The 26032-nt window shown below is 46.3% G+C and overlaps 1 protein-coding gene across 1 annotated transcript in view; it reads left to right on the top strand.

Moving 5' to 3' along the window:
* Window positions 1-25661, top strand: part of stpg2 (sperm-tail PG-rich repeat containing 2) — a 51529-nt gene extending 25868 nt beyond the window's left edge. Inside the window, exons 11-13 of the mRNA XM_060054095.1 lie at window positions 10913-11078; window positions 14119-14234; window positions 25024-25661. Of these exons, the coding sequence (XP_059910078.1) occupies window positions 10913-11078; window positions 14119-14234; window positions 25024-25185 (444 nt within the window). The 3' untranslated portion in view covers window positions 25186-25661. The remainder of the gene's footprint in view (window positions 1-10912; window positions 11079-14118; window positions 14235-25023) is intronic.
* The last annotated feature ends 371 nt before the right edge of the window (window positions 25662-26032 follow it).

Below are 26032 nucleotides of genomic sequence, written 5' to 3'. Positions count from 1 at the left end.
GCTCCGGAGAGACCGACAATTAGCCGGAACAATGGGAAAACCAAGAAAGAGACGTTTCTACGAAGATTACAGAGAAAGGATGAATGTGAGCAAGATGGCGGGAGACATCGAGGACAAAGGGAAAAACAAAGGGCTCCACAGGAGGAGGGGGAGGGCAGTGGCTCTCGGAGGCGTCTAGAGGAGGCCCGATGATAAATGAACCAATGCCAAGCATAGGACGGACAGGCGCGGTGTTGACACCGGCTCACTTTGTCGGCGCCGGCAGCGACGGCGCACGCAGGGACTACCTGGGGGAACCGGAGAACAAGCGTTTCTTTTTCCCGGTTGTCACATATCGACTTTTCGTCTTGTGTGTGTGTACGGTTGCATTTTTTATGATATCTCCATGGACCGCTAATGGCGTGTCACAGCCTTGCCGTGGGTCACGTGACGTGGGCAGTGACAAACGGTGCTGGGAGAGTAGCGGGGGGGGAGGGGGCGGATCAGGTGATGGAAGGAATGGGACCCAAAAATGAATAGAAATAGAAATCTAAAAAAATATTGAATATAGATTCAATTGTCAGCTGTCATGGCAACGCTCATGATGTGGATCCCACTGAGGACGGAGCACGTGCACAATCTGACGCCTACGGACTGAACGCTAGCCCTGTGTCGCACACAGACACGCTGACACAAAGACACACAGACAGACAGAAAGACACACAGAAGCAGGACCGTGACAATGTAAAGCCCATAAGGAGGCCAGCTCAGGGGTTGCTCCTGCCCCCAGGGCTGGTAAGGCTGCTGGGGTACCGGCATCGCGGCCTCCTCATTGACCCAGCCCAACACGCTAAGGAAGATATCTGGCGAGCGAGAGAGACTTAGGGCAGCCATCAGCCAGAGGAGCAGATGAAAGCCAGAGAGAAAGGCTCTTCAAAGCAAGAGTAGCGGGAGTGTGAAGGGGGCAAGCAAGCTGTCCTGTGGTAGTATCAAATGGGATTGATTTCTTTAACTGTTCAGAAAGTTGCGGGGGTGGGAAATAATCATATTAAGCAAGTGTATGACTGACACAGTATGTCTGTCTGGAAATGTTTTTTTTTTTTTTTATGCATGCATTTTCATGGGGAAATGAAACTTTTTCGTACTTTATTTGTCCTCACGAAGATCTTTGTTATCTAGAAGGGATGTAATAATCATACCCTCGCAAAGATTTCTGTATATCCTTCTGTATATCCTTTGAATAAGAAAGCCCAGACTCAAGCGCCCTCTACTCCAAAGTGCTCTGTACTGCGGGCTCAATGCGAATGAAGTCTATACATAACTGTCAATGCAAGTTGAACATTTCCACATTGATAGTACTGAGAAGATTATTTAGTTAACATGAAAACCCTATGGGAGAAACAACAGGAAAGGTGCTAACTAGCACACGAAGGTGCTAACTAGCACACAAAGGTGCTAAATAGGAAAAAGCATGGCGCTAACTAGGCAGACATCATCTGTAGCCCATGTCAAGCATGTTCTCTCAGGTAGCCTGTTCTTACTTTGTAACTGCCCAGCATATGTAGCGACGTCTTTAATACCCTTAGAGGCAGTGTCAGGTCATTAAAAACAAGAGGAGTGGGATACCCCCATTCTCTAAGTAGATCTCCGAAGGGTGACCTTATGGAATTGCTTGCTTTGACCAAAGGGATCTATTTCTAGCACTGTGTCACCCTAGTGGCCTGCTCTTGGTGGGATCTGGCTGATCGAGGGCCTGGATCCATGCCATTGAGCCACCAGAGGCCGGGAGAGAGTTTACACAACGTTTCACATGATGGCGTTAGTACATCGAATGATTAGCTCGACCTGGTGTTTTTCAAAACATTTTGCCCCTCTATGTCAACTTGAGACTGTACTGTCATCAGATTTTTTCCCCCCCGTCCCTGACTTAATGCGGACAGTTTTGTCGTGATTCCAGGCTGGCCAGGAAATTGTGTTTGTCTTTGCCAAATGTGGCATTAACACTGTGTTTAACGTCTTCACCCCAGTTCCCCCTCAAATCTGCCAGCAGATTTAAATACGCAGCCATTTTGCGGGGCCCTGGTTAATGGCCGTTGCGCAGTCTATTCCGTACCATTTGTAAAGACTTGGTCCCGCTGGCCCACTTTGTTCTCTCCCTCTGTTCCACTGCCTCCCTTTTAAACTAAATTGCCGTTGGATCGGCAGCCATTAAATGTTGTGCGAGTCGCTGGCTCGCCTTGGAAAAGGAAAACTCCAAAGCTTTACCCTCCTTGATCTTCCCTCATCTCTCTCTCGCGCTCTCTTTTACCCCCCCACCCCACGTCTACTCCTCCTTTCTCGGTCGATCTGCGACTGGTTAGCTGTAATTATGGGGTTATTTTTCCTACTTTCCTACTGTGGTCTGTGATCCTCAGGTTCCCCCGCAGCCGTTGTTCCCAGCAGGCCCTAATAGCCGAGAGAGAGAGAGAGAGGGGGGGGGGGGGAGAGAGCGAGAGAGGACCGACAAAATCGGAGAGAAGAGGAAGATCGAAGGAGAGAGGGTCTTACAGCGAGACGGAGGGAAGAACACAACAAGAACGGGGGCCGGGGCGGAGGGAGAGAGGGGCGAGAGATCGTCGTGGCTGGAGAGCAGAGAGAGAGACGGCACTAAGTATCACGGCCAGGCCATGATGAGCTCAGCCAGAGCGAGAGTTCAGCAGCTGAGTGGGGGGGGGGGGGGGGGGAATTGATTTTCTCACCGCTTCCTAAGTGGAGCAAGCAACTCTGAAGTTGTTAGGATCCAGGTGATGAATCCGGTCATTAAACACCAGGCTTTTTTTTTTTGGTCATCCGTAACATCGTCCTATAAAACCCAAACAATTAAAAATGATTGTCTCGTCCTATAGCTGAAAAGTAACAAAGACAAAAGCAGTTAGGATGTAACGAGTCCCATCACTAATGATGTTTCCAACGAGTGCAAGATGTACTGTAGTTCAAAACCAGACGTGCCAGAAGCAATCCCAGATGATCAGGGGTAAAAGGAGACGTGATGTGGCTCATGAATTGACGAGGAGGCCTGATTGGTCTCTCACTCGGATCAACGGAGTCACGAAGAGGGAGGTATTTTGGTATTTTTCGTGCCAAAGCTCACACGGAACAGAGAATCCGGTTCAGAAGAGTTTGGTGCGATGGAGGGGGAAGGTGTGGCTTTTGGGTGTGTTGGGTGTGTTTGGAATGACAAAACTGACAGTGAAAAAGTTAAATTTAGAGAAAACAAGGTGCGTGTCATGGTAAAATAGGGCTGCGCGAGGGAAAGTTGATGTTTGAATAACACACAGAGAGAGGAAGAGAGCGCGAGACGGAACAGAAGACAGACCAAGGTGTTAAATCCGTGCCAGGCCACAGATGGGAAAGTTGTCTGGGCGGTACTTTAAGGCCCCGTCCACAAGAAGCCGAAACGGGCGAAACCGTTACGGTTTCGATCTATCCGGTTTCGAAGTATCTCCGTAAAAACGAAGCCAAGCGAAACCGGATAGATCTGTAGAAACGCTGTAGTAAACATTCCAGGCCCATAATGGGCGCTGCTTCTGGTACACAAATCGAGAAGAAGAAGAGGCGAGCATGCGCATAAAGGCTGCCCCCCGAACCACTAACAACACAAACAAACAGCTCTTCTACGATGGCGAACTAGATTCTCAATAAATAATGGCTTAGCAACCCAACAAGGGACACGATATGCTGCAGAACGATTACAAGCTTGTAGTCCGCCATCATCTTTTTTGTTGTGATTTCTGAGACTCCGCGGGCTTAAAAGCCATTGGCTAGGAGGTCGAGGGGTGGGGCGATGACGTCATGGTTTGCGGTTTCAGTCGGTTTCAGGCGTCCACACGAAACCAAAACGAAACCGGATAGATTTGAAACCACCTCCGAGGGTGGTTTCAGAAGTTTGCGGTTTCGGTCAGCGGATTCGCCGGCTTCGTGTGGACGGAAGGCCGAACCGTACAAGACCTTTGCGGTTTCGCCATGAAATCGGCTTCGTGTGGACGGGGCCTTAGGTTCTTTGATGTGTGGATGCCGTCGCTGGAAGGTGAAAGATCACGTACACTCTTTCTTTCTCAGCATCTCCCTCCCTGTGAACAACGACTTGCCTGTTTCTTTTATGTTATGCGGTTATGAAACAGGTCAAATGCAACACAATCGTTCCTTTTCCAAACAGCCGTTAAAACTTTGAGCGAGAGCACTTTCACAGCTAAGGAGGGACATGGACGGCACGGAGATCTCTCCGCCTGATGGCCTGAACACAAACGGCCATACAGACAGACGGACATATACAGGGGCATGGAGATAGATATCTCTATCTCTATACCCCTGTCTTTTTTCCTGCCTGTCTGTCTGTAAATTTACTGTTTACATGGGACTTTTTCAGACCAGTGGCCGCTCAAATTTGTATAACAATCTTCACAGATCACATTCACCCAGTCATGAACACATTAACACAGTCATACCACATTTATACACCGAAGGAGGTGTCAGCCAGCTCATCTTTAGCAGCTGGGTTAGCTGTCTTGGTCAGGGACATGTGGACACTAGTGACTTCTGTCTGTCACATCAATCAGACTTTGTGTGTGTGTGTGTGTGTGTGCGTGTGTGTGCGTGTGTGTGTGTGTGTGTGTGGCCAAGTAAACACCTATATGTATTCGTCTGACGGTAATGGAGTCACGCAGCAGGTAGCCGTGGAAGTGGGGAACTTCCCAGCTTCCGCTGTTCAGGATTTGAGATTGTCTTTTAACCAGATTAAATATCGATCTCCCAAATCTAAATTGGGTTTCCGAGGGTTGGAATGTGGCCAACTTCATCTACTGCCTCCTCCCCCCACTTATTAGAGTTATGTCCCTCTTGAAAAGCAGAAGGCATGCCAAAAACTGAGGGTCTCTCGTTCTGTCTCTGTCTCTCTCCCTGCGTCTCTTTCTCTCTCCCAACCAGCCTCCATCTGTGCTGTAGTCCCGTTTGGTAGCCAGCTGTGGCAGGTGTGTGTGCACATGTGTACACGTCTGAGGCAAGTCTCCAACACCAGCTGTGTGCATTAATGCATCCGCCGATGTGTGTTGTGTACCTCCATGTACATTCCAACAACCAGACACGGGCCTACATCTGTGATTTTGTTTGTTTGTTGGGGGGGAGGGGGGGGCTGTTGGCGTGCAGGTCTGTGTGTACATACGTGTGTGTGCGCATGCAACTTTGTGTTAGGAACAGCTGTTTGAGAGCAGGTGATGATTTTAAAAGCCCGCCTGACAACCAGCCAGGCGTCAAGCCAGCCGCGGGGACATCGGAGAGAGCCGTGCCCGGCAAGATGTCGACAGAGTGTGGACATTTATTCTGCCAAGCCCGCCCCTCATTGTGCAGCGTTATGGAGCCTTCGTCTGGGAGGCCCCAGCTGTGGGTCTGTGTGTTTTTAAACGAGGGACTCGTGTTGCCAAGTTTTTCCAAAAAGACGTCGGGAAGATGGATGAAATGCAGAGTCGTTTTCTAAGCGGGTGGATGTTAACTGTGGGAAAAGCCATTGTGATGTGGATTGATGGCGGATGGAAGCTCACAGGCAAGAGGCTGGCGGTTTGTAAGGAGGTTGTAACCTGATCTATGTTTGATGTGTAGGGGTGGCCCTTCAGTGTATGCCTGTGCAGGCTCCCCTCTGTACAAAGGTTATACACAAAGCAATGTCCTCCACATGAAATTGGTGAAATAAATCAACGTATTATTCTAGTGGTTTCGCTGTTCAACTCCCCAATGTTGTGGATTTCAACCCGAGGTCTGTAGGTATTCCTGGACAGGAGGGCTAACCCCTACCTGCTCTTTAAAAAGTCATGAAATGAAGAGGCTGAAGGACCTATACGACCAGGTGGGGGTAAAACGGATAACACCGTAAAATAATTAGGAGGCTATCGGGACACAAGCAATATGTGCTTGAAAAGAGGAAAATATTAACAAAAATAAAATCCTTTTCGACCAATGAGGCAGAATACGAGAGCAATTTCTTATTTTTCCAGAGGAAAAAAAAATCTACAGATAAAAGTCGATGCCAGTCATGCCGGGCTGCCGGTCTGCGTTACGGAACCAGTAAGCTGCTACCTATAAAACATGCATGGTGTCTGAACGAGGACCATATGCTCGAAGGTCTCTCCTCCCATCCCTCCACATTAAGGCTCCATCTTGCCAGGCTTAGCTTCCTCGCTAAAAACATCAGACAGATGGCCAGAGAGCTCTGTGATGACTCACCAGGTGTGATAACGACTTCCAACCAACCGGCGATGATTGCTTATACCATTCTGAATGACCTAAAATAAAAATGGTGCGTTTTAAAAATGCAACGCACAGTTGTCATTCACACACATTTCTTTTTTCGGCGTTAAAAATAATGCTTGGAGGTAAATCGTAGCTTTTTTGCTTGGCGGGGATGAAACATGTTGAGGCTTTCATTTAGCTTTTACAACCACTGTTTACCACTGCTTTAAAATCTCTTTTAGTTCTGGTGATGATTGTCATTGCCATTTACTTTAAAATGAAACACTTTCTAAACTACTAATGTAGTTTTGCAAGTGCTACAAAAATGGCAATTGCAGATCTAAATGTGTTCAAAGCACTTTTGATCACTATCTTCTGCAATAGTTGAAAGCGTGTCCTTTATATTAAGCTCTTTGGAGAATTTATTGGGATTCAACACCTGGATTGAATACCCAATGCCAGTTTTTCTTTTTCTTTCCCTGAGGTGTGTTCTTCCTCTGCCAGACGTCTTTGTATATCCTGGCCTAGAAGAAGAAGGATACAGTGTTTAATTTTGTCACACAATGGAGGCAGCACAGATTAGCCTGGCGATGTCATACTCATAATTCTAGTCAGAATATGAGTCTGAGACCGAACCATTGGGCTGTGATTATAGGGCGGAACCAGGAAGGAAAATGCCTCTTCGCTCAATTGGATAGACCTAAAATCAATCAGAGCAACGTAGTATGTGACGTATGTTGTGCGAAGCACAGCTATTCTCAAACTAACTCAACTGAGCGCACGTTCGAAGAAGTAGAAAAAGAAGATGGACATAAACGATTTATGCCGGTTTTGTAAAAAGAATTTAAGGATACACGGACAAATTGGCAACACGGTCAGCATTTTTGAGAAAAAAAGTAAAAGCGCTGAGCGCTCTTTGGTGACGTGGTTGATTACGTTAATGTATATCATCTGTCCATCAACGTATAAAGCCCGCCCTTACAATTTGATTGGTCAGATCACTTTTTGATCTGACCAAATACCTCCCAACGAGCTCAATTCCAGACTGAATCTCCAGACCAAATATTTTGTGGGCGGAGTTCAGGCTGGTATCCAGGCTAAGCACAGATGCAAGTACGACTACAAACAGAGAAATGTGGAATGCATGAAAACATGCCCGCAATAAGATTTTTTTGACTAGTACTGAAGTTCTATAGTTAGTAACGGTTAAAGAAATAGGGGACAGGATAGTGTGTTTGATTCCCAGTCGAAAGGTCCTTTTTATCCCCAATGTCCCTTCCTATCTGCTCCCTTCGTATATCTTATCCCTACCTGAGCCTTAATGACTTAATAGTACAGTGATCAATAAAAAAACGTTTATTTTGTGATTTATATATACTGCTCGTTGTTCTGGTTGTCTTTAAGATGACAGCACTTTCTATTTCATGCTGAAACAAACACTAAGAAAACTATTTTTTTTCTTTTCAGTAGTCAAAAATATAGCAATATATAATATTAAAGAGATTTGAACAGACCCACAAATATAGCATGTATACCACGGTCGTTCTATTATTATTCTTAGCATTGCCACAGTGGGATTTACAGAACCTGTCTTTAGTCAGAAGCAAAATGACGACGTCGCTTGACAATCTGTCTCGCCTCATCAAAAGCTTTCGTTTATATTTGTATACAAATGGCGTCCATTATTCATGGTATGGGTAATGCTTTAATCTATCATGTCATTTTTGTTGTTTTGTTTTCTTTGACTACTAATGAGTTGCCCAAATAGTTTGAGAAGCAGTGAAGTCCATTACAGAAAGCCAAACAACGCAGCATCATTGGGGTTGAAGTGGAAGTGTGTTCCATAGCGGGCATTCACACACGTTATGATATACTGAGTATTGAAGCTTTTAGCATCGTAACAGTTATGTATTTCGATTCTTTCATGCAACAGTGGTTGACTCTCTTGTCTATCTGGGTTCCTGTGTCAATTAGGTTCAGGCACAGGCTCAGTTTGTGCTGTTGTTGCATCTGCACAGATAGCCACGGATAACCATGTTAATTACACCAGAATTGCGTGTGTTTATGCATTAGCATTTTGACTGTGAGTATTTGCATTTCTCAATCCGAGCAGCAAATGGTTGGTATGACCAAATTCTTTTTTAGCAAAGAAGTGTAGTACTACATGCCTTTTGATAATGTTCTTCAGAGAAATATATTTAGAGAGAGACGGAGAGAGAATGTGGTATTGAAGTGAAGGGAGTATCTTCTTTCCACATAATGTCTATAGTCCTGAAATTGAAAGTGATACTGCTGATAATATATCATACTTGTCATAGTTTATGATACTTCATGATATCATGGTCTCCCCTACATTGTAAGTCATGCCACTTCACATACCTATTCAATTCAATTCTAGTCATCACTCTGTCACTCTGTCAGCTCACACCTGCACAGCTCAGGAGCTGTGTGTGTAAGGAGTGTGTGCAAATGTCTGTTGAAACTGGCTGCTTTGTGTGTGTGTGCATGCGCGCAAACAGTTTGTGTTCAGTTTTTCATTCTTTTTTTTGCATTTCTGTGTGTATGTGAGTGCGCGTGCACTCCTGTGCAGGCCTGGTTGATGAACGTCTCCATTATGTTTGTGCATCTGCAACCAGGTGTGGGTTCTTCGCTCATCTGTGCACGTGTGGCGTCCTGGGCGGGCCTCGCTAAACGCCAGCACGGTGTAATTAAAGCCAATCTGAGTGCTGTCAACGGGTGACGGCCTACCCCTGTGCCGCAACGCTGCCTCTGCCTTTAACTGTAATTAGGGCCAACAGGGAGCTGTGACAGGTGTACGACGCACGCGTGTGTTTGGGCAGGCATGTGAGAAAGGCTGTCTCACACCTGAGGAATACTGAAGAGGAAGGAAGAAGAAGTTATGTGAGCGATATGTTTATCAACGAGCGAACGGTGAAACAAGGCTGAATATGTGGTTTATTTTTCGTGATGAAACACAAAATTGTTATTTTATTCTTCCGTTGAAGGTGCACTAGGTAAAATTCAAAAGTTGTAAAGAGAGAACACAGGAAAGCCAAAAGCAACTCCAAAAATGCACTCTCCCTCTCTGCTCTCTCCCTCCCTATGTTTCTCGGCCCTTAAGAAGTATTTAAGTTCACTCACCTGTGATGACAGATACATTCTCCAAACCCATATCAGAGTGGACTCCCTGATTGGTCCGAATCGAGCTGGGAGTGGTCATACATCTAAATCGAGTCATGCAGACTAGTAGCCGCAGTCAACCCGAAAAATATAGTCTCACAGAGCATTTAACGCACTAATTGCTATCGGAAGGCTATGCCCTCTTTAACAAGATGCATCAAATACCAGCTCTTGAACCTCGAACCTACAGCTCCTTTAAACACACCTCCAATTCATACTTTGCACAAATCCCTTTTTGCAGGTGTGTGTGTGTGTGTGTGTGTGTGTGTGTGTGTGTGTGTGTGTGTGTGTGTGTGTGTGTGTGTGTGTGTGTGTGTGTGTGTGTGTGTGTGTGTGTGTGTGTGTGTGTGTGTGTGTGTGTGTGTGTGTGTGTGTGCGCGTGCGTGTGCGGGGGCTTTTGTGCCACTCTTCTCCCCCTGTGTTTTCCTCTGCTATCCTCCCACTGCGTCTCTAATGGAAGCGCTGATGGGCCTGCGCTGATTAAAGCCGGAGGAGGTGAGCGCCACCGGTGGTGGAGATGACAGTGTGAGGCTGGCATGACAGCTCCACTATGTGTAGGACAAATGAATCCTGTCGCTATATTCAGCCGTGGCCATCAATTATTCAAAGTCGCCGCGACAAGACACATTTCCAGTAATTCGGATCTTGCTGCGGCCTTGTACTGCACAGCTTCCCTGCCAGCGGTGGCCATGTTTCTTCGTCTTCTTCGTTCTCAAGTGAAACTTGCCTTTTGCATATTTTATCTGTGACCTCTGATCACTGCATGAGTGTGCCTTTTTTTTGGCTTGTTCTTTTTTAGCTATTGACTTGGATAACAGAAACGGTAGGAAAAGAGATTTTCTTTTTTTTTTTCCAATGTTTGAAAACATTTTGAAATGATATGAAAACCCCAAAGAGAGACACCCTGTCCTCAAGCTGGTGTGTTTGTGTTTGTGTATGTGTCTGTGTCTGTCTGTGTGTATGTGTTTGTGTTTGTGTCTGTGTTTATGTGCCTGTGTCTGATGTATGTATATATTTTAGGAATGGCAAGCTACTAAAATATGTAACCACCCGGCGGTCCAACATACAGCCGACAGCACTGTTATAAAGTCTAGGATGCAAGAAACCCTTGCTTCCGATATAACTATCTCGACATGCAAGTACTGTGGCTGTCAGCGTTTGGCTACGTAACGCTCTGGTTATGCCGCTTAGAGACATAATTATATTAGAAATCACTCTTGCTCATCTTCCATTAAAAGCAGCGGAGCCGGCAGTTTGTTTCACATAAAGCAGAAGGAATTAGCGGGGAGCAGCCTTATCATATGAGGTTAAAGACACTTCAATAGTTTCAACTACTATGGGGATGTGTGAATAATGACAAGGATAAAACGACTCTTATGCATGCAAACCTAAAATATAAAACACATAGACGCATTGATATCTATATATATACATAGAATATATAAGTCTGGTGGAATCACATCAGATTAACATCACTTCTCTTCTCTCTCTTCAGGACACCCCGCCACCAAACAGCTATGACATCGTAGCGTTCGACAAAAGCTTTGGCCACGCCTCCTTGGCTGAACCCCGAACCAAGGGAGCCAAGAGACTCCAGGGTGGCTTCCTGTCCTGCGAGCCACGTGTCTCCTCCTTTCTGCAGTCCGACCCCAATCTACCAGGTATGTCATTTGAGACAAAGATTGTATTAACAGTTTTTTCACCATGCATTAGTTCAGATGCACAATAACATCGGCCCATCTATCTGTTTGTTTTGACAGCAATTTTGCATACACGTTTTTCTCTTTTAATTTCTTCGACATTTCCCATAATAGTAATAATAAATAACAAAAGGCACATAGGGAGATTCAGGTTTTTAATATAATGGGTCCTAATGGATGGCGATGCGATTTGTGCTAATGTGCCTTTTCTGAAATGTTCACATTCAAAGCCGCAGACAACAGTACAAATAAATAACTTTCCTTTTAGAAGTTATGCCCCATATACTTTTATTCACTTTGCACTTTACAAATGTTTTTGTCGTCCTTTTTAACCAAATGCTGGCAGACCGACGACTTCTTTGGTATCAATTAATTTGGAGCGGAGTAAATGTTCAGTAAGCTACGACTAGCAGTCTTCCTTAAGTTGGGCGAGTAGAAAAGTCTTGATAACCAGGATGTTTGGACCTCCTGTCTAACAAGTCATATAGTCTATCAAACCATATGTTTATTAAAACAGAAACTACGGAGCTTTCAATATTGCATTTATTCAGAGTTCATTTTATTTCTAACACAATCTATCCTATCGCTCGAAAATAATACAAATAAAATCAGTCTGCATTTGTCCGCCCTGCTGTCTGCGCTTCTTTCCTCAGGGATCACCAGCGATTACACGTCCATGAGAATTAAGGCCATCAAGTCCAAATACTATCGACCGGCCAATCGACCGACCGACCTCAACTCGTCAACCGTAGTGCATGCACACTTCGCTTATCGGTCGCACAGCCATGATGAATGCGTCCAAAAAAAAGCCCCTCAAAAGCCATGGCTGGTTATGCCCATTCTGGTTAGCCCAATAACCCCGTGACCCCCGGCAGCACCCACTCATAAGCCCCCCACCGGACCCCCTCCTGCCCAGTCTTTAACTCTGTGACACTCCCGTTGCAAAAATGTTGTTTCAAAATTGATAGATTCATGACTTATTTGGATAATTTATGACAGGGCCACCGTTGAACCGAGGTACTCTCAGCCCCATGAGACCCCTCAAAACGTTTAACCAGGAACACATTTGCATATAAATAGATTTGAACCGGTTGCAAAAATGTGTGTTTCTGACGTCCACATCCAGATATCACACAGCACGCATGCGCACGCACACGCACACACGAACGCACGGTCACATTCAGGGAGGCAGGTGGACAGGCCGGCAGGTGCACACACACACACACACACACACACAGACACACACACACACACACACACACACACACACACACACACACACACACACACACACACACACACACACACACACACACACACACACACACACACACATTCCAAAATCATTGGTGCTCGCTCACATAAACAAACATGGGACATAAGATAACAGTCACACTAACACACGTGCACACGCAGACACACACACTCACACAGAGACACACAGGACATGGACAACTCTTCGGTGCCCGCACACATGAACATACATGGGACATTAGATCGCTCTGCCAGTTATTGAATTTGCATTTATAAATAGGCCTATATGGAACATTATCATTACCTTCCTCATTGTGTCCCCCCCCCCCCCCTCCCCCCAATGCGATTGCATTTCTGATGTCCTAATGGACAATGTATTTAACTATCCAAGCTTTCAACCTACCTGCACACACACACACACACACACACACACACACACACACACACACACACACACACACACACACACACACACACACACACACACACACACACACACACACACACACACACACGCTCGCAGATGGCCATGTAGAATGACAATCTTAGTAATAGTGTCTGTGACATTATGCATAGGCCCCGGGCAAAATAAATTTGTGTGCATTTGTGTCCGACTCGCCTGTCGTCCATCGGTCTGTCTGCGTTTGTGTGTGTCTAATTTCACCCCGGGTTTCCGTCGATCCTAAATGGATTGCTGCTAGCTGTGGGGTCAGACAGGCACACACTGAGCGGCTGAATGTTTAACCTTTTACCTGCTGACGTGGGGAGTTTAGCTGTTTTTTCTCTATCACTTAAATCGAATGTCCGATGGTAATCCCTTCCCTCCGACCCCCCCCTACCTCCTCCATTGTCCTCGCCATAATGCAGTTATAAGCCTGTCGAGATACTTAAAAGTTTCTGTATGTGCAGAACCGAAGAAAATCCCAAGTTTTTCGAAGTTATTTAATAGTTCCATTTCGTTCCTCGGTGCAGATTTAGCTCTCGTATTAAACGACTTTTGGGAACCCCCCGGGGCTTAGGGTATTCATTTCAATAATATTTGAATGTTTTTTTTAATGCCATTAAATGCAAATGTCACCTCTTTGAATGAACATAACTTCATGCAAACCGTGGCGTTCTCATTTGCCACGCATTGTTGTGCGAGCATGCTGATGGGTGAATGCCTCGTTGTGTCTGTGAGCACACAAGGCTTGTGTTTGTGTGTGTGTGTGTGTGTGTGTGTGTGTGTGTGTGTGTGTGTGTGTGTGTGTGTGTGTGTGTGTGTGTGTGTGTGTGTGTGTGTGTGTGTGTGTGTGTGTGTGTGTGATAAAATTGTATTACATTAATTGGATCTGTGTTTGTTTGTTGATGTCTTTTTCAAGATGCCCTACGATGCCTCGTGTATTGGATTATTTTTCCTGGCCGTAAAATATCCATAACCCTATCTATGTGACGGCTATGTATTGATGCTATCCAGTAACAGACCTAGAATATTAAACATATATAGGACCTCCAAGCTGTGTTTGTGGAAAATATGTTGACTACTCTACACCTGTGTGACCTGTGTGTCCAGTGTGCATCTGCTCACGATAAGTTCACGTGCCTGTGTTTGTTAAAGAATACTCCTAAAGGCAGTATTCTGTGTGTGGGTTGTTGTGGTGAGTTATCTTGTTTATCGATGTGGGTGTGTGAAATAGGCATTTTGTGTAGTAACTATAGTTGTTATACAGGGCATTACAGGTGTGTGTGTGTGTGTGTGTGTGTCCAGGACCTGGCCAGTATAGCCCGGTCACAAAGACGTCTCCACAGCAGACTCTGTTCGTATGCAGGGAGGATCGATTCAAAGTCCAGAGGAATTCCAACCCCGGCCCGGGCACTTATCAGGTAAACACACAAAGGTCTTAGATGAGTATCTGGATTGTAGAACCCTCGCTGAATCTAGATTGTATCTGGATCGAAAAAACAAATCTGTTTACATGAAAGGCTCGACATGCTCAGAATACTGTCACCCTGTTTTACACATCGTGGGGAGTTTGGGAGAGATCCTCGCCTGATACACGCAGGCATACAAACAAGGTGTCCGCGGATGCTTCAAAATTATTAAAAGCATTCAATTTAATAATCAACAAGTGCTGACATTTTCTGATCATTTCAAAGTATCTTTTATTGCGCTTAAACATTCCATAGACAGGAAATGATGCAGCTTTACAAAGACTAGAATTGTCAGAATGAAGAGGTCCATATTTGTTTTAGGGGAACTGTTATACAAAGAGGTCAAGTACTCGTGGAAACCAGCCGTGCAAATATACTCCAGTATAGCAAAGTTAGTTATAATTAAATTCAAGCTATTAATTAATCGCATTGGTTATCAATTAAATCGTCCGATCATGGTGAAGTGTAAACTCACCGAGCGGTGGGTAGACGACCCAAGGTTTTCGTGCTGGCTCATCGAGGTTGTTTGATGGAAGGCGCGGAAAGAAATTGTTCACGCCTGGAACGCTGGGGGTCAATGCTGTCGAAGGACACACGCAGTCCGCAAAACATGTCTCAATCGCCAAAAAAATATCTGCCTGCAAAATCGTAGCACATTTCTGCACAGGCTCCCGCCACCACCTCAACCAACAACAACGCCGGCAACGGCAGCAGCAGCAGCAGCATCAGCTGAAACTTCAGATCTCTGGGCTACATTAGGACCAACAGCGACGTTGGGATAGGGGAGATGTTTTCTTTTATCCGAAGCGACTTACAGTCAATTGAAATAAAGGCAATAAAAGAGCTAAGAATCCTCAAGCATACCTAAAGGTAGGCTGCTGACATGGGGGATCAAACCTAGCACCTTTTAACTGGGTTGGCCATTTAACAGCTGGACCTGCACATTTGATACCGGTCCGTTAGTCAAGTTCTCTCTAGGTAACTGGGCTCCAAGTCAATGGGCCACGGAACTGCAACTTCAATGTAAGTAGTATGTTAAATATAAGTAAATGATCTAACTTAGAGAGAAAACTATATTATATAGTCTATATTGTGATAAGACAGTTATGTTATTAACATTTTCTTGTTGATCGTTATTGTTAAAGTTGCAATATGTTTTAGATTGAGCCCCTGTCAGTTGGAAGTCGGGAGACTTTCAGAACAAAAAAAACCTCATTAATCTACTTCAACTGGGCTGGCTGGCTGGGTGGGTGGGAGGGGTTCTGAGAGTCTCCTTGAAGATTCTTGTAAATAAAGAGCGAATAATGGGTTGGCTGGCATTTAACATTTGTAGAATATATCAGTTATAGGATGTGATTTCCTTTAACATTATTGAAATCACTATCGATCAGCATTGACTACAGATGTGTCGAAGCTATGTAAAAGCAATGGTTGCAATGTTACACATTGCTTCTTTGAGTTGTGATGCTTCATACATTATTCTCATTTCATCTTCAGGAATGTGCGAAGCGGCTGGAAATGAGACGGATCCTGGCCAATGTTAGCCTGGTCCTACCAGACTCTCGTACTTCATTTCCTTTGTGCAGAGAGTCTGGACCTACTCAATTGACAAGCAGTATCTCACTTGATGGCTGCTGTCTGTTGAAGTTTAAAACTATTGGATCTGCCCAGTGCCACTCTGGATCTGCCATAACCAATCGCTAACGTTTTGCCGGTAATCACGTTGCGCGTGAGCTGTAAACAAACCAAACACCGTGCGTGAAGATGTCCGTCAATGAGAGCTGACTTTAACGTCATTGATCTCAGCCACTCCCTATGCTGATTGGGCGCAGAGAATTTCGACGGAGGAAACCCACGAACATACCGCAGACCCAGACCTAGTACTGAAGGGAAATTCAAATTGAGCACTTAGGCGGGCAGAGCTAGGCTAAGCCAATGTATGGCCAAAACCTCAGCTTGAAGTTCCTGGAGCTGCTGCAGCATGAGCAAGCTGAGCAGTATGGGGGGGGGGGGGGGGGGGGGGGGTTGATCATAGTGGGAAACTGTGGCCAACACACTGCACAATGCTGGTAAAGTTGGCCTTGCTATCTGGCAGATGGAGAAGGTGCTCAGAGTCTTGCACATTGTCCTTCATGATGTGCCAGTCAGGAGGGAGGATTTCACTGCTGGGAAAAAGTCAACCATTCCCCATCCCTTCTGTGGCTGTTGCTGAGGGGGCTGCTTGGAGGTGTGGCCAGCTTTGGGCGGGCAGTCCGCACGAGAAGCTACTGGCACAAGAACGGCATCATTCGACATCCGCAACGCAGCTCGGCATGACCTCCTCATAAGTTAGGCTCCAGTTCTACATGGTCTTCAACGGGAGCGTCAGGCCTTACTGAACCAGACACCAAACAGAGGAGCCAGTGATCCTAGTCCTCGCCTCAGATTTTGCAGAGTTGACGAAGGTAATGATAGCCTTGTGATAGTATTTAAACATTTTACAGACAATTTAGTTTCTGCTCTTGACAACCTTGATTCCAATTTAGATCTGAGTATCTTAAGTGAAGAAATATATAGCAGTGTTTGTAAAATTGGGTCCAATATGTATGTGACCGGAATAATATTTTACATTTTAATATTGTTAATATTTGACATCTGCTTTGAGGATGCTGAACATTTTTTGTCAAGAGGGATGTGTTCCCCAACCTCACACAGCTGCAGCTGGTGAGACCGACGAGAAGAATTGGGTCGATCCAAAGGAGATGAAAATAGCCCTGAATGCAGAATCAAGGGTACTATATCATTTTCTTATTCGCCGGAAGGAGACGGCACATGGTGTGATAGGTCATTCACTACTTTTCCCATTATCAATCTGTCATGGACTCCAGCAGAACTAGAAAGATGGGGGGGCTCTCAGTCCTTGAGTTTAGGAAAGAGTGCAAAACAGGGCTGTCGAAGATCATACAGAAAGTACATGAGCGATCACCTCTGAACTACGCCACAGAGAGAGGGGTTGCCCGTTTGGAACCCAAGACCATGTACACACACAGAGACTGGTGCCAGGGGAGGAAGTCCGGTCTGGTTGCAGAGGTGTCTGCACGATCAGCATTTGTCAGGAGGTGTTTCTGCTGGTAGGAGGGAATAGAGCACCTGGGCAGTTCTGTACATCACACACACACACACACGCACTACACACACGCGCACGCACCCACACTTCACATGCGCATACACTTCACGCACGCACACACAGTCACTCACTCACTCACTCACTCACTCACTCACTCACTCACTCACTCACTCACTCACTCACTCACTCACTCACTCACTCACCCACTCACACACCCTCTGTCATTCTCACACAATACTCTTCACACACACACACCCACTCTCTGTCATTCTCAAACAATACTCTCCACACAACACACAGTCCACTCCTCAACCTCTGGCTATAGCTTGTCCTTCTCAGCCCAATCTCTCTGCAGTCCTTCTTCCCCTGTCCCACGAGGCAGATCTGTAACATGTAGGAGGAAACAGTCAACGCTCGGCACCTCAAATGGGACGATGTCACATTCTGGGGGGCGGGTCCTCGCGGTTCCTTTGTCCGTGCGGAGATGCTGGCATCTGCCGCGTCAGCTGGGTCGAGCGACCAGCCGCACTCAGAAGAGGAATGGATGAGAAAGCCGGTACGGGAACGATGAAGATGTGCATCAGAGGAGGATATAGCAGTAGAGCAGGGAAGGAGCACGGCAACTCTGCTCGTGGTCACCAACAGCCTGAACCAAGACGCAGGCCGGCTTGCTGAGCAGCTCATCACAAAATCAAATACCCCGAGGAAGCGCTACAGAGAAAACATGGCGGAACTCAAAACACGTGTTGGGGAGTTGGGGAAGAAGACGACAGAACTAGGATACTCCAAATGAGCATAAGTATCATGTCCAGTTACCCTGATTTTGTTTATATTTAACAGTTGTCAATAAACATGTTTTCCCGAAACCTAGGACTTGGAGGATTTTTGTGATTGTGAAATTGGTATTCAATTTATGGCATTAAAGAGGAATTAAATCTGATTGCCACATCCAGGGTTGGAATTATCCCAGAGAATGGGCATTGATTTAGAAACCGGGGTGTAAGAGTTTACAATGCTTTTGAAAATGTTGCGGATGAGGTTGAATAAAAAAGTTGCACAGGGTAGGCATCCCAGAATTGTTCAAAAGAAAATTAGGCACACCACGGCGCAATTCAGAGAATACAGCATATGATTTCCTGTTATTGTGGGAAGTTCAGGTGCGCAAAGCCACACCAACGGCGTACATACGTAAGCATATATATTCATACTTCATACCTGGGTTGTCTTTTGTTCTTTTCACAACATAACATGGCTAAATCACTAACTGAACTGTTGGTTAGCTCTTTCGCTCTCTGAGTTGGACTCTCCTGCCCGTGCACGTGTCTGCGCGTTGTGTCAATTTCAATCTGTTTTTCATAGGACATATAGCCGGAGACAGTTAGGGCCGCCTGTAAACGCCTGTGATGGATGGGTGAGATCCGCTGCGGTGCGCGGACCCCCTCTGAGTACGCCCGCTAAACACTGAAGGCAAATCACAGCCCGTGATTTACGAGCCTGGAACACACTTCCTGGTTCCCCGCGTTCATCAGGGGGGTAATTTTATCACCGGAGCCAGCGAGTTCCTCTGCTTTCGTCTCTCCTATAGCCGGCCTCTCTCCTGTTTTCTTGCCTGCTACCCTCGCCTCTCCTCTTCTCTGCTCATCTTTTCCTCCCTCCGTCCTCTTCTCCTTTTTCTCCTCTCCCGTCCTCTCCTATCCCTCACCTCTCGTCTCCTTTCCCCTCTTTCCTCTCCTTCCTCTCTCCTATCCCTCACCTCTCCTCTCCTTCCCTCTCTTTTCTGTGCCCTCCTCTCCTACCCCTCACCTCCCTTCTCCTTCCTCTCTCCTATCCCTCACCTCTCATTTTCTTTCCTCTCCTCTCCGCTCCTCGCCTTGACTCTCTCTTGCCTTACCCCCCCCCCTCCCTCCCTCCCTCCCTTCCTCTCCCTTCCTCTCCCTTCCTCTCCCACGCCTTCCTGTCCTCCCTCTACTCTGCCCTCTTATTTGCTTCATCCGTTAGTCCCTCCCTATTTATTTATCTCACTCAGCCATCGCTCTCTCTGTCTCTCCCTTTCCTATATGTCATGCGGCTCTATCCACACCCTCTCACTCCTCCCTCCTTTTATGTCTCAGTGTTTATTTGGCACTTTTGTAGTTTCTTTTTATTCCTCTCTTGTCTCTTTTATAAATCCCTTCTACTGACGACGTGCTTTTGTTGTCGGTGGTTGAGGAAATGGTGGCGCTGATAGAATCTAAGATGACACGCAGTGTTTTTTTGTGTGTGTCTGTGTGTGTGTGCGTGTGCGTGCGTGCGTGCGTGCGTGCGTGCGTGTGTGTGTGTGCGTGTGTTGGGGTTCAGTCTGTCTGGCACACACAGACTGAACCAAGTAGTAAATCCCAGGTTATTTCTTATACATCTCTTTCCCATCCCGTTCTTTTTTTTTCTATCTTTCATTCTTTCTTTCGTCCCTCATCTGCCAATGTATTTGCAAAGATGAGACACGCTGTTGAGTATCTCCATTAGTTACTATCAAAAACGTTAATGTTCCTGTCCCCTCCTTCTGTTACTTTATTACTCTTCTCTCCTCTCGTCACTTCTTCATCTTCACCCCTCTTTTCCTGCTTCTGCACAATGTGTCCCTCCTGTGAGAGATTATGGCTGAACGAATGGACCAAGGTTAAAATAAAGGAAGAGGAGGAGGTAAGGAAGTGGGGGTTGAAATGAATCAGGCGATGTTGAAATGCCGCAAATAGGCACCAGCCGCCCATAATCACAGCTCTTTAAGCATTAGCCTGTGTGAACGCCCATGTGGGCACTGTGTGTGTGTGTGTGTGTGTGTGTGTGTGTGTGTGTGTGTGTGTGTGTGTGTGTGTGTGTGTGTGTGTGTGTGTGTGTGTGTGTCCTTGTGTGTGTGCCCATTGTATCTGAACATAAAGCTATCCACTTGAGAAACATAAGTCCACAGCGAGGGCTCATTGAGATTGGCCGTGATACGCATCCGCCAGCAGACGGAGCCGGAAAACCAGGCTCCATTACCCCTCTCTCACACACTCCACCGTCTTCACTGGTTGGCCCTCATTTAGTTTGAGAGCCTAAGTACGATTATTAGGGAAAGGTACAGAGAGAGAGAGACAGAGAGAGAGAGAGAGAGAGCAGCAGAGATATATAAAGAGAAAACAGAGGGAGCGATAGATGGAGGTAGAGGCAGACGGAGGTGGATGACAGGAGCGAGGGAGCGAGGACAGGGGGCGCGGATGGGGAGGTAAGGGGGAAAGAGGAGCAGAGAGTTGGATTGAGTAAACCGGGACAGAGGTACACGTCTACGTGGGGTGGGATGACGCATTGTTCAATAGAGACAGTCATTCAAATAATGAACCACAGGTGGAGAGAGGGAGAGAGAGAGAGCGAGAGAGAGGGAGTGAGAGAGAGAGAATGCAGGCGGTGGGAGACGGAGGCCTATTGCTAATCATGAGAAACCATAGCACTGTAACGTATATGCAAACTGAGGACGGTGCTTCCATAGCTCACCTGCGATGAGCCGGGCTCATCCACCTCCCGAAGCTACGCAGTGCGCACTGATCGCATCCAATCCTCCTCGCCTCCGCCTGTCCTACAGCAGCTCACCTCAAGTCTCCATTCCTCCACGCAGTGTCTGTGTGTGCATGCGTACGTACGTGCATGCGCGCGCGCGTGTGTGTATGTGTGCGCAAGTACACAGACCTTCTACTTTGCACACGTGTTCCGTAAGGCTCCCATCAACACCATCAACACCTCCGCGGCTGGCGAAACATCCCATAATCTCCTCCCTTCATTGCCATGCTGGCGGCGCCATCAGATCCAAGAGGCCCCTCCCCTCACCCCACCGTAACCCCTACTACCAACCCCCCCCCCCCCCCCACACCTCTACCCCGACCTCCGGGGCCACCCCAGGGTGCCCTGCCGGTGAACCCCGGGCCCTCTCTTCCCGTCCCGATCGATACGGAGACGTGGAGGGCGGAGGCTGTGTAGCTAAATCCTCGCGCCGCGTCGCCCGCATACTGATGGACGGAGGGATGAAGAGACGGGGGCACGCACGTGAGCGCACGGGCGTGTGCATGTGCTGCATACAGAGGCACACAGGGACACACGCACGCACAGGGACACACACACGCATGCACGCGTACTCTCACTGTGGGCACACACACGCATGCACGCACGCGAACTCTCACAGAGGTGGTGTCTTGATGGTGCTTGTGTGCATTGGAGTGCACATGTATTCTATTACATCTAGTGTGTGTGTGTGTGTGTGTGTGTGTGTGTGTGCGAGTAAGGGTATTTGATAACTTGTGAGAGCTGAGTATTCCCAGGCTGTTGGGGAGCAGGTGTGAAGAGAGAAGGTGACACGCAGACACTTATCAGAGAGAGACTTATCTGTCTCTCTCTCTTTCTCTCTTTTACTCCCTCGCTCTCACTCTCTCTCTCGCTCACGCTCTCGCTCTCTCTTCCTCTCTCTCTCACTCTCTTCCTCTCTCTCTCGCTCTCTCGCTCTTTCTTTTTTGCTCCTGATATTCGCCCTGATCTCTCTGTCTCTCTCCTGAGACACGCCCTGATCTCTCTCTCTCCTGAGGATCGCCCTGATCTCTCTCACTACACTCTGCCTTGTTCTCACACCCCAACATACACAGGAAAATGCACTAACAATGTGTGTGTGTGTTCTCTGTGTATGCCTGCGTTTGACAGATTATCAGGGTACCGCATTTTTCTGTGAGTGTGTGTCTGTGTTGTTATTGTTTTTCTATAAATCGCTATTCTTCCCTCGCTCCCATATCTTCTCTGGCTTTGTTTGTGTTGTTCTTATAGGATATATGCTACCTGCCCACATCTCTCTGCTCTCTCTCTCGTTGCTCTATCCCTCTCCCTCTTTCCCTCTCTTCCCTCACCCTTCCCTCTCTGTACCTTTCTCTCTCTCTCTCTTTCCCTCCCTCTCTCTGTTCTAGCACTCTCCCGCTCTCTCTGTGTCTTCCGTCTCTCTTCTTCCCTTCTCTCTGTCTCGGTCTCGGTCTCTCTCTCTCTCTCTCTCTTCTCTTTCTCTTTCTCTTTCTCTTTCTCTCTCTCTCTCTCTCTCTCTCTGTGTTCTCTCTCTCTCTCTCTCTCTCTCTCTCTCTCTCTCTCTCTCTCTCTCTCTCTCTCTCTCTCTCTCTGTGTTCTCTCTCTCTGTGTTCTCTCTCTCTCTCTCTCTCTCTCTGTGCTCTCTCTCTCTGTGCTCTCTCTCTCTCTCTCTCTCTCTCTGTGCTCTCGCTCTCTCTCTGTCTCTCTCTATGTTCTCTCTCTTCCCTCTCTGTGTTGTCTCTTCCCTCTCTGTGTTGTCTCTCTCTCTTCCCTCTCTCTTCCCTCTCTCTTCCCTCTGTGTTGTCTCTCTTTCCTCTCTCTCTCTTCCCTCTCTGTGTTGTCTCTCTTTCCTCTCTCTCTTCCCTCTCTCTTCCCTCTCTGTGCTGTCTCTCTTTCCTCTCTCTCTCTCTCTCTCTCTCTCTCTCTCTCTCTCTCTCTCTCTCTCTCTCTCTCTCTGTGCTCTCTCTCTCTGTGCTCTCTCTCTCTGTGCTCTCGCTCTCGCTTTCTCTCTGTCTCTCTCTGTCTCTCTCTCTATGTTTTCTCTCTTCCCTCTCTGTGTTGTCTCTCTTTTCTCTCTCTGTCTGTCTCTCTCTCCCTTTATGTTCTCTCTCTTCCCTCTGTGTTGTCTCTCTTCCCTCTCTCTTCCCTCTCTGTGTTGTCTCTCTCTTCCCTCTCTCTTCCCTCTCTGTGTTGTCTCTCTTTCCTCTCTCTCTCTGTCTGTCTCTCTCTCTTCCTCTATGTTCTGTCTGTTCCCTCTGTGTTGTCTCTCTTTCCTCTCTCTCTGTCTGTCTCTCTTTCTTCCTCTATGTTCTGTCTCTTCCCTCTCTGTGTTGTCTCTCTTTCCTCTCTGTGTTCTCTCTCTGTGTACTCTTTCTGTTCTCCCTCTTTCCTCCCTCTCTCCCTTTCTTTTCTGCCTCTATAGCCCTCTCTCTCCCTCTGCCTGTCTTCCCTCTCCTATCTCCCTAGCGTTCCCTCTTCTCTCTATTCGGTCTGTACACACTCCCATCCCTGCGCCAGCACTATCTGTGCAAGACAAATGACAAATTTGATCAAGCCGTCACCTCTATCTTCACGGTGCCTGCCACCAATATTAATGCACAACAAAATACGCGCCCCTGCCGTAACGGATGATATGATGTCATGTCCTTCATCACACCAGTGCTGCCGTGTGGGGCAGGGTGATAGGTTTCTATTACAATTTTAAAGGCTGAATGTGATGACACACATTTTGTGTGTGTCTGTGTGTGTGTGTGTGTGTGGGGGGTGGCTTTGGGGGGGTGGCTTAGCCTGGTGGCTTAGAATTTTCTCTGTTTCTTTCCCACGGGACTTCTGGGAGTTTTTCCTCTCTCTGTTTCAAGGCTGAGGATTTGACTGTTAACCTGTGAAGCCTTTTAGTACTGAAGCTGTGGTGCAGATGTGAAGATGAACTTGAGTTGACCTCTTGACTTTCTGTTTACCTGCATTCCTTTTTTTTTTTTTTGCTTTGAAGTCGCTATCAGCCACTATAGAGTTGTACAAGCTATGAGGAGAATGGGCAGTGTCCCCTTAAGACCCCTTCTAGAGGGCTTAGCCAATGAGCTGTCCCCAATTATGAGGTATTGCCTTCAGATGTGAGGAGGGCTAGCCAGAGGAAAAGGAGGAAATACACCAAAAGGTTGGGGAACAGCCGCCATTAGGCATTTACAGATCCATGTGCGAACATCTAACATTGTATGTATTCATCCCTGTTCGTTCAAAATAGTGTTTGTTTGTTTTACAAAAGGAAGGTGTCGTGTGTCGCTGTAAATACCTAGTTAGCCTACCTGCCACACTCGCCTGCTTGTGAAAAATCGGACTGATCTGAAGAGCATCCTTAACTCACTATAAATCAAAAATAAACACTTCACAAACAACAATGACATACATGATTGTACCCTTGTAGAATAGAAGACGTCGAAGGAAAACAACAACTTGAAAGTTTTGCTCCCAAGTCCTTCTTGCACTGACAGTATGCAAAGCAAAATGCTGTCAGTTCTGTTTAGGGCTTGTTCATTGTGACGTTACATCTCAATGACCACCTCCGTTTTGGATAGGAGCATTGTTTAGCAATTCCTTTTGAAATGAATTGTCATTATGGAGAGACTTTGTATTTTAAATTGCCAGATCATTTCTGAATCAAAACAGAGACATTGCAAAACAATGTTTTAATCAGCCTACATTGCAGTATATTTATGTTTATTTAGGATTTGGTTTACGGATATTTAAATTTACTTAGGATTTTACATTAGTAACTCCGCCAGAGTATGGCAAACAAAAACTCCTGTGATCCATTCGGTAATGCAAAATACGTAACATCCCCAAAAAATAATTACAAGGAAGAATTTAAATAATACACTAAATGATTTGTATGAACAAATGTAACCAGTAAACACTGAATGCTGTGTCAATACATTCTATTTACTTTGTATAAGTAACTCGGTATACAACACGTGGAACTGAAAGCCCTTCACCTTCCTCTGCTGTCGTCTGGTTCTCCTCGCCCTCCTCCTCCTCTTCCTCCTCCTCCTCCTCCTCCTCGTCTTCCTCCAGCTGAGTCCGGGCGTCATGGATACGGTCCTGAAAGGCACCTTCAATGTCACGCTGCACAACCCTCTGGTCCCCCGCTGGCTCACCGCTGACTCTGCTGGCCCCGTGCCGGGGCCCAGGACCGACCTGCGTGACCTGCGACCACACGCTGACGTCTCCGTCTAGAGCCAAACACACACTTACTTACTTTTAGACGCAACGATGTCAAAGTTCAAAGCTTCAAAAGAAGTTCAGACGTTTGCCAAATGCACCGTCTGAGTCTAAGGGGAAAGTATTCATTATTTATGTAGACATTTCTGTCTTTCGATACATGTTTAATTTATAATGAGCAAAGTCAATTATTAAGATGAGGTGAATGTGTTATTAATTGATTGGATTAATTGGATCTGGCTGATCCCAGTTTCAATTGAAGAGAAAAAATTTAACACCTATTAAACAAATGATTATGGTCATGACAACATTAAAAAAGTGCACTGTATCTTGTGTGTAGATTCAAACTAGGAATGAATCTCCTTGATTCAAGGTGAAAGGCAATCTCTTGCAAATTACTTTTTTACTGAGGCTTGGTTATTAGTTATTTTTTATTGGCAATGTAAGAAAATAATCAGTAAAGTACTACTACATGAGCGCTTTCTTTGCTTTATTTTGTCTTTCATCAGAGATTACAATCGGGAGGAATTCCCCAGCCACAGCTCTGTGAATGTCAGAGTTGAAATATGGGGAACAGAATGAATTCTGCCGCACTAAAGTTGTTTCAGCTCATCCCCACATGGGCTTTTATTTCTTGGCTTTAATGAACCCATTATGTTTTCATTTGGACCTGACAAATGTTTCATTTGAGCATCATTCTCTCAAACGATCGTTTGGATTTTGTGTTTGGATTATGCACTTATCTGGACGAGGAAGCCTGCCATCATAGTAATAACGCTTCGGATGCTGCGTGCGATTCATATTCCTAATGCATCCCTAAGGTGAACGCCTCATTTGACAGAACATTCCGGTGGCGGTTGGA

The sequence above is a fragment of the Gadus macrocephalus genome, chromosome 6 (assembly GCF_031168955.1).
Source record: "Gadus macrocephalus chromosome 6, ASM3116895v1".
NCBI lineage: Eukaryota > Metazoa > Chordata > Actinopteri > Gadiformes > Gadidae > Gadus > Gadus macrocephalus.
Note: the sequence above shows the minus strand (reverse complement) of the source record. Positions and strands in the feature narration are given on the sequence as shown.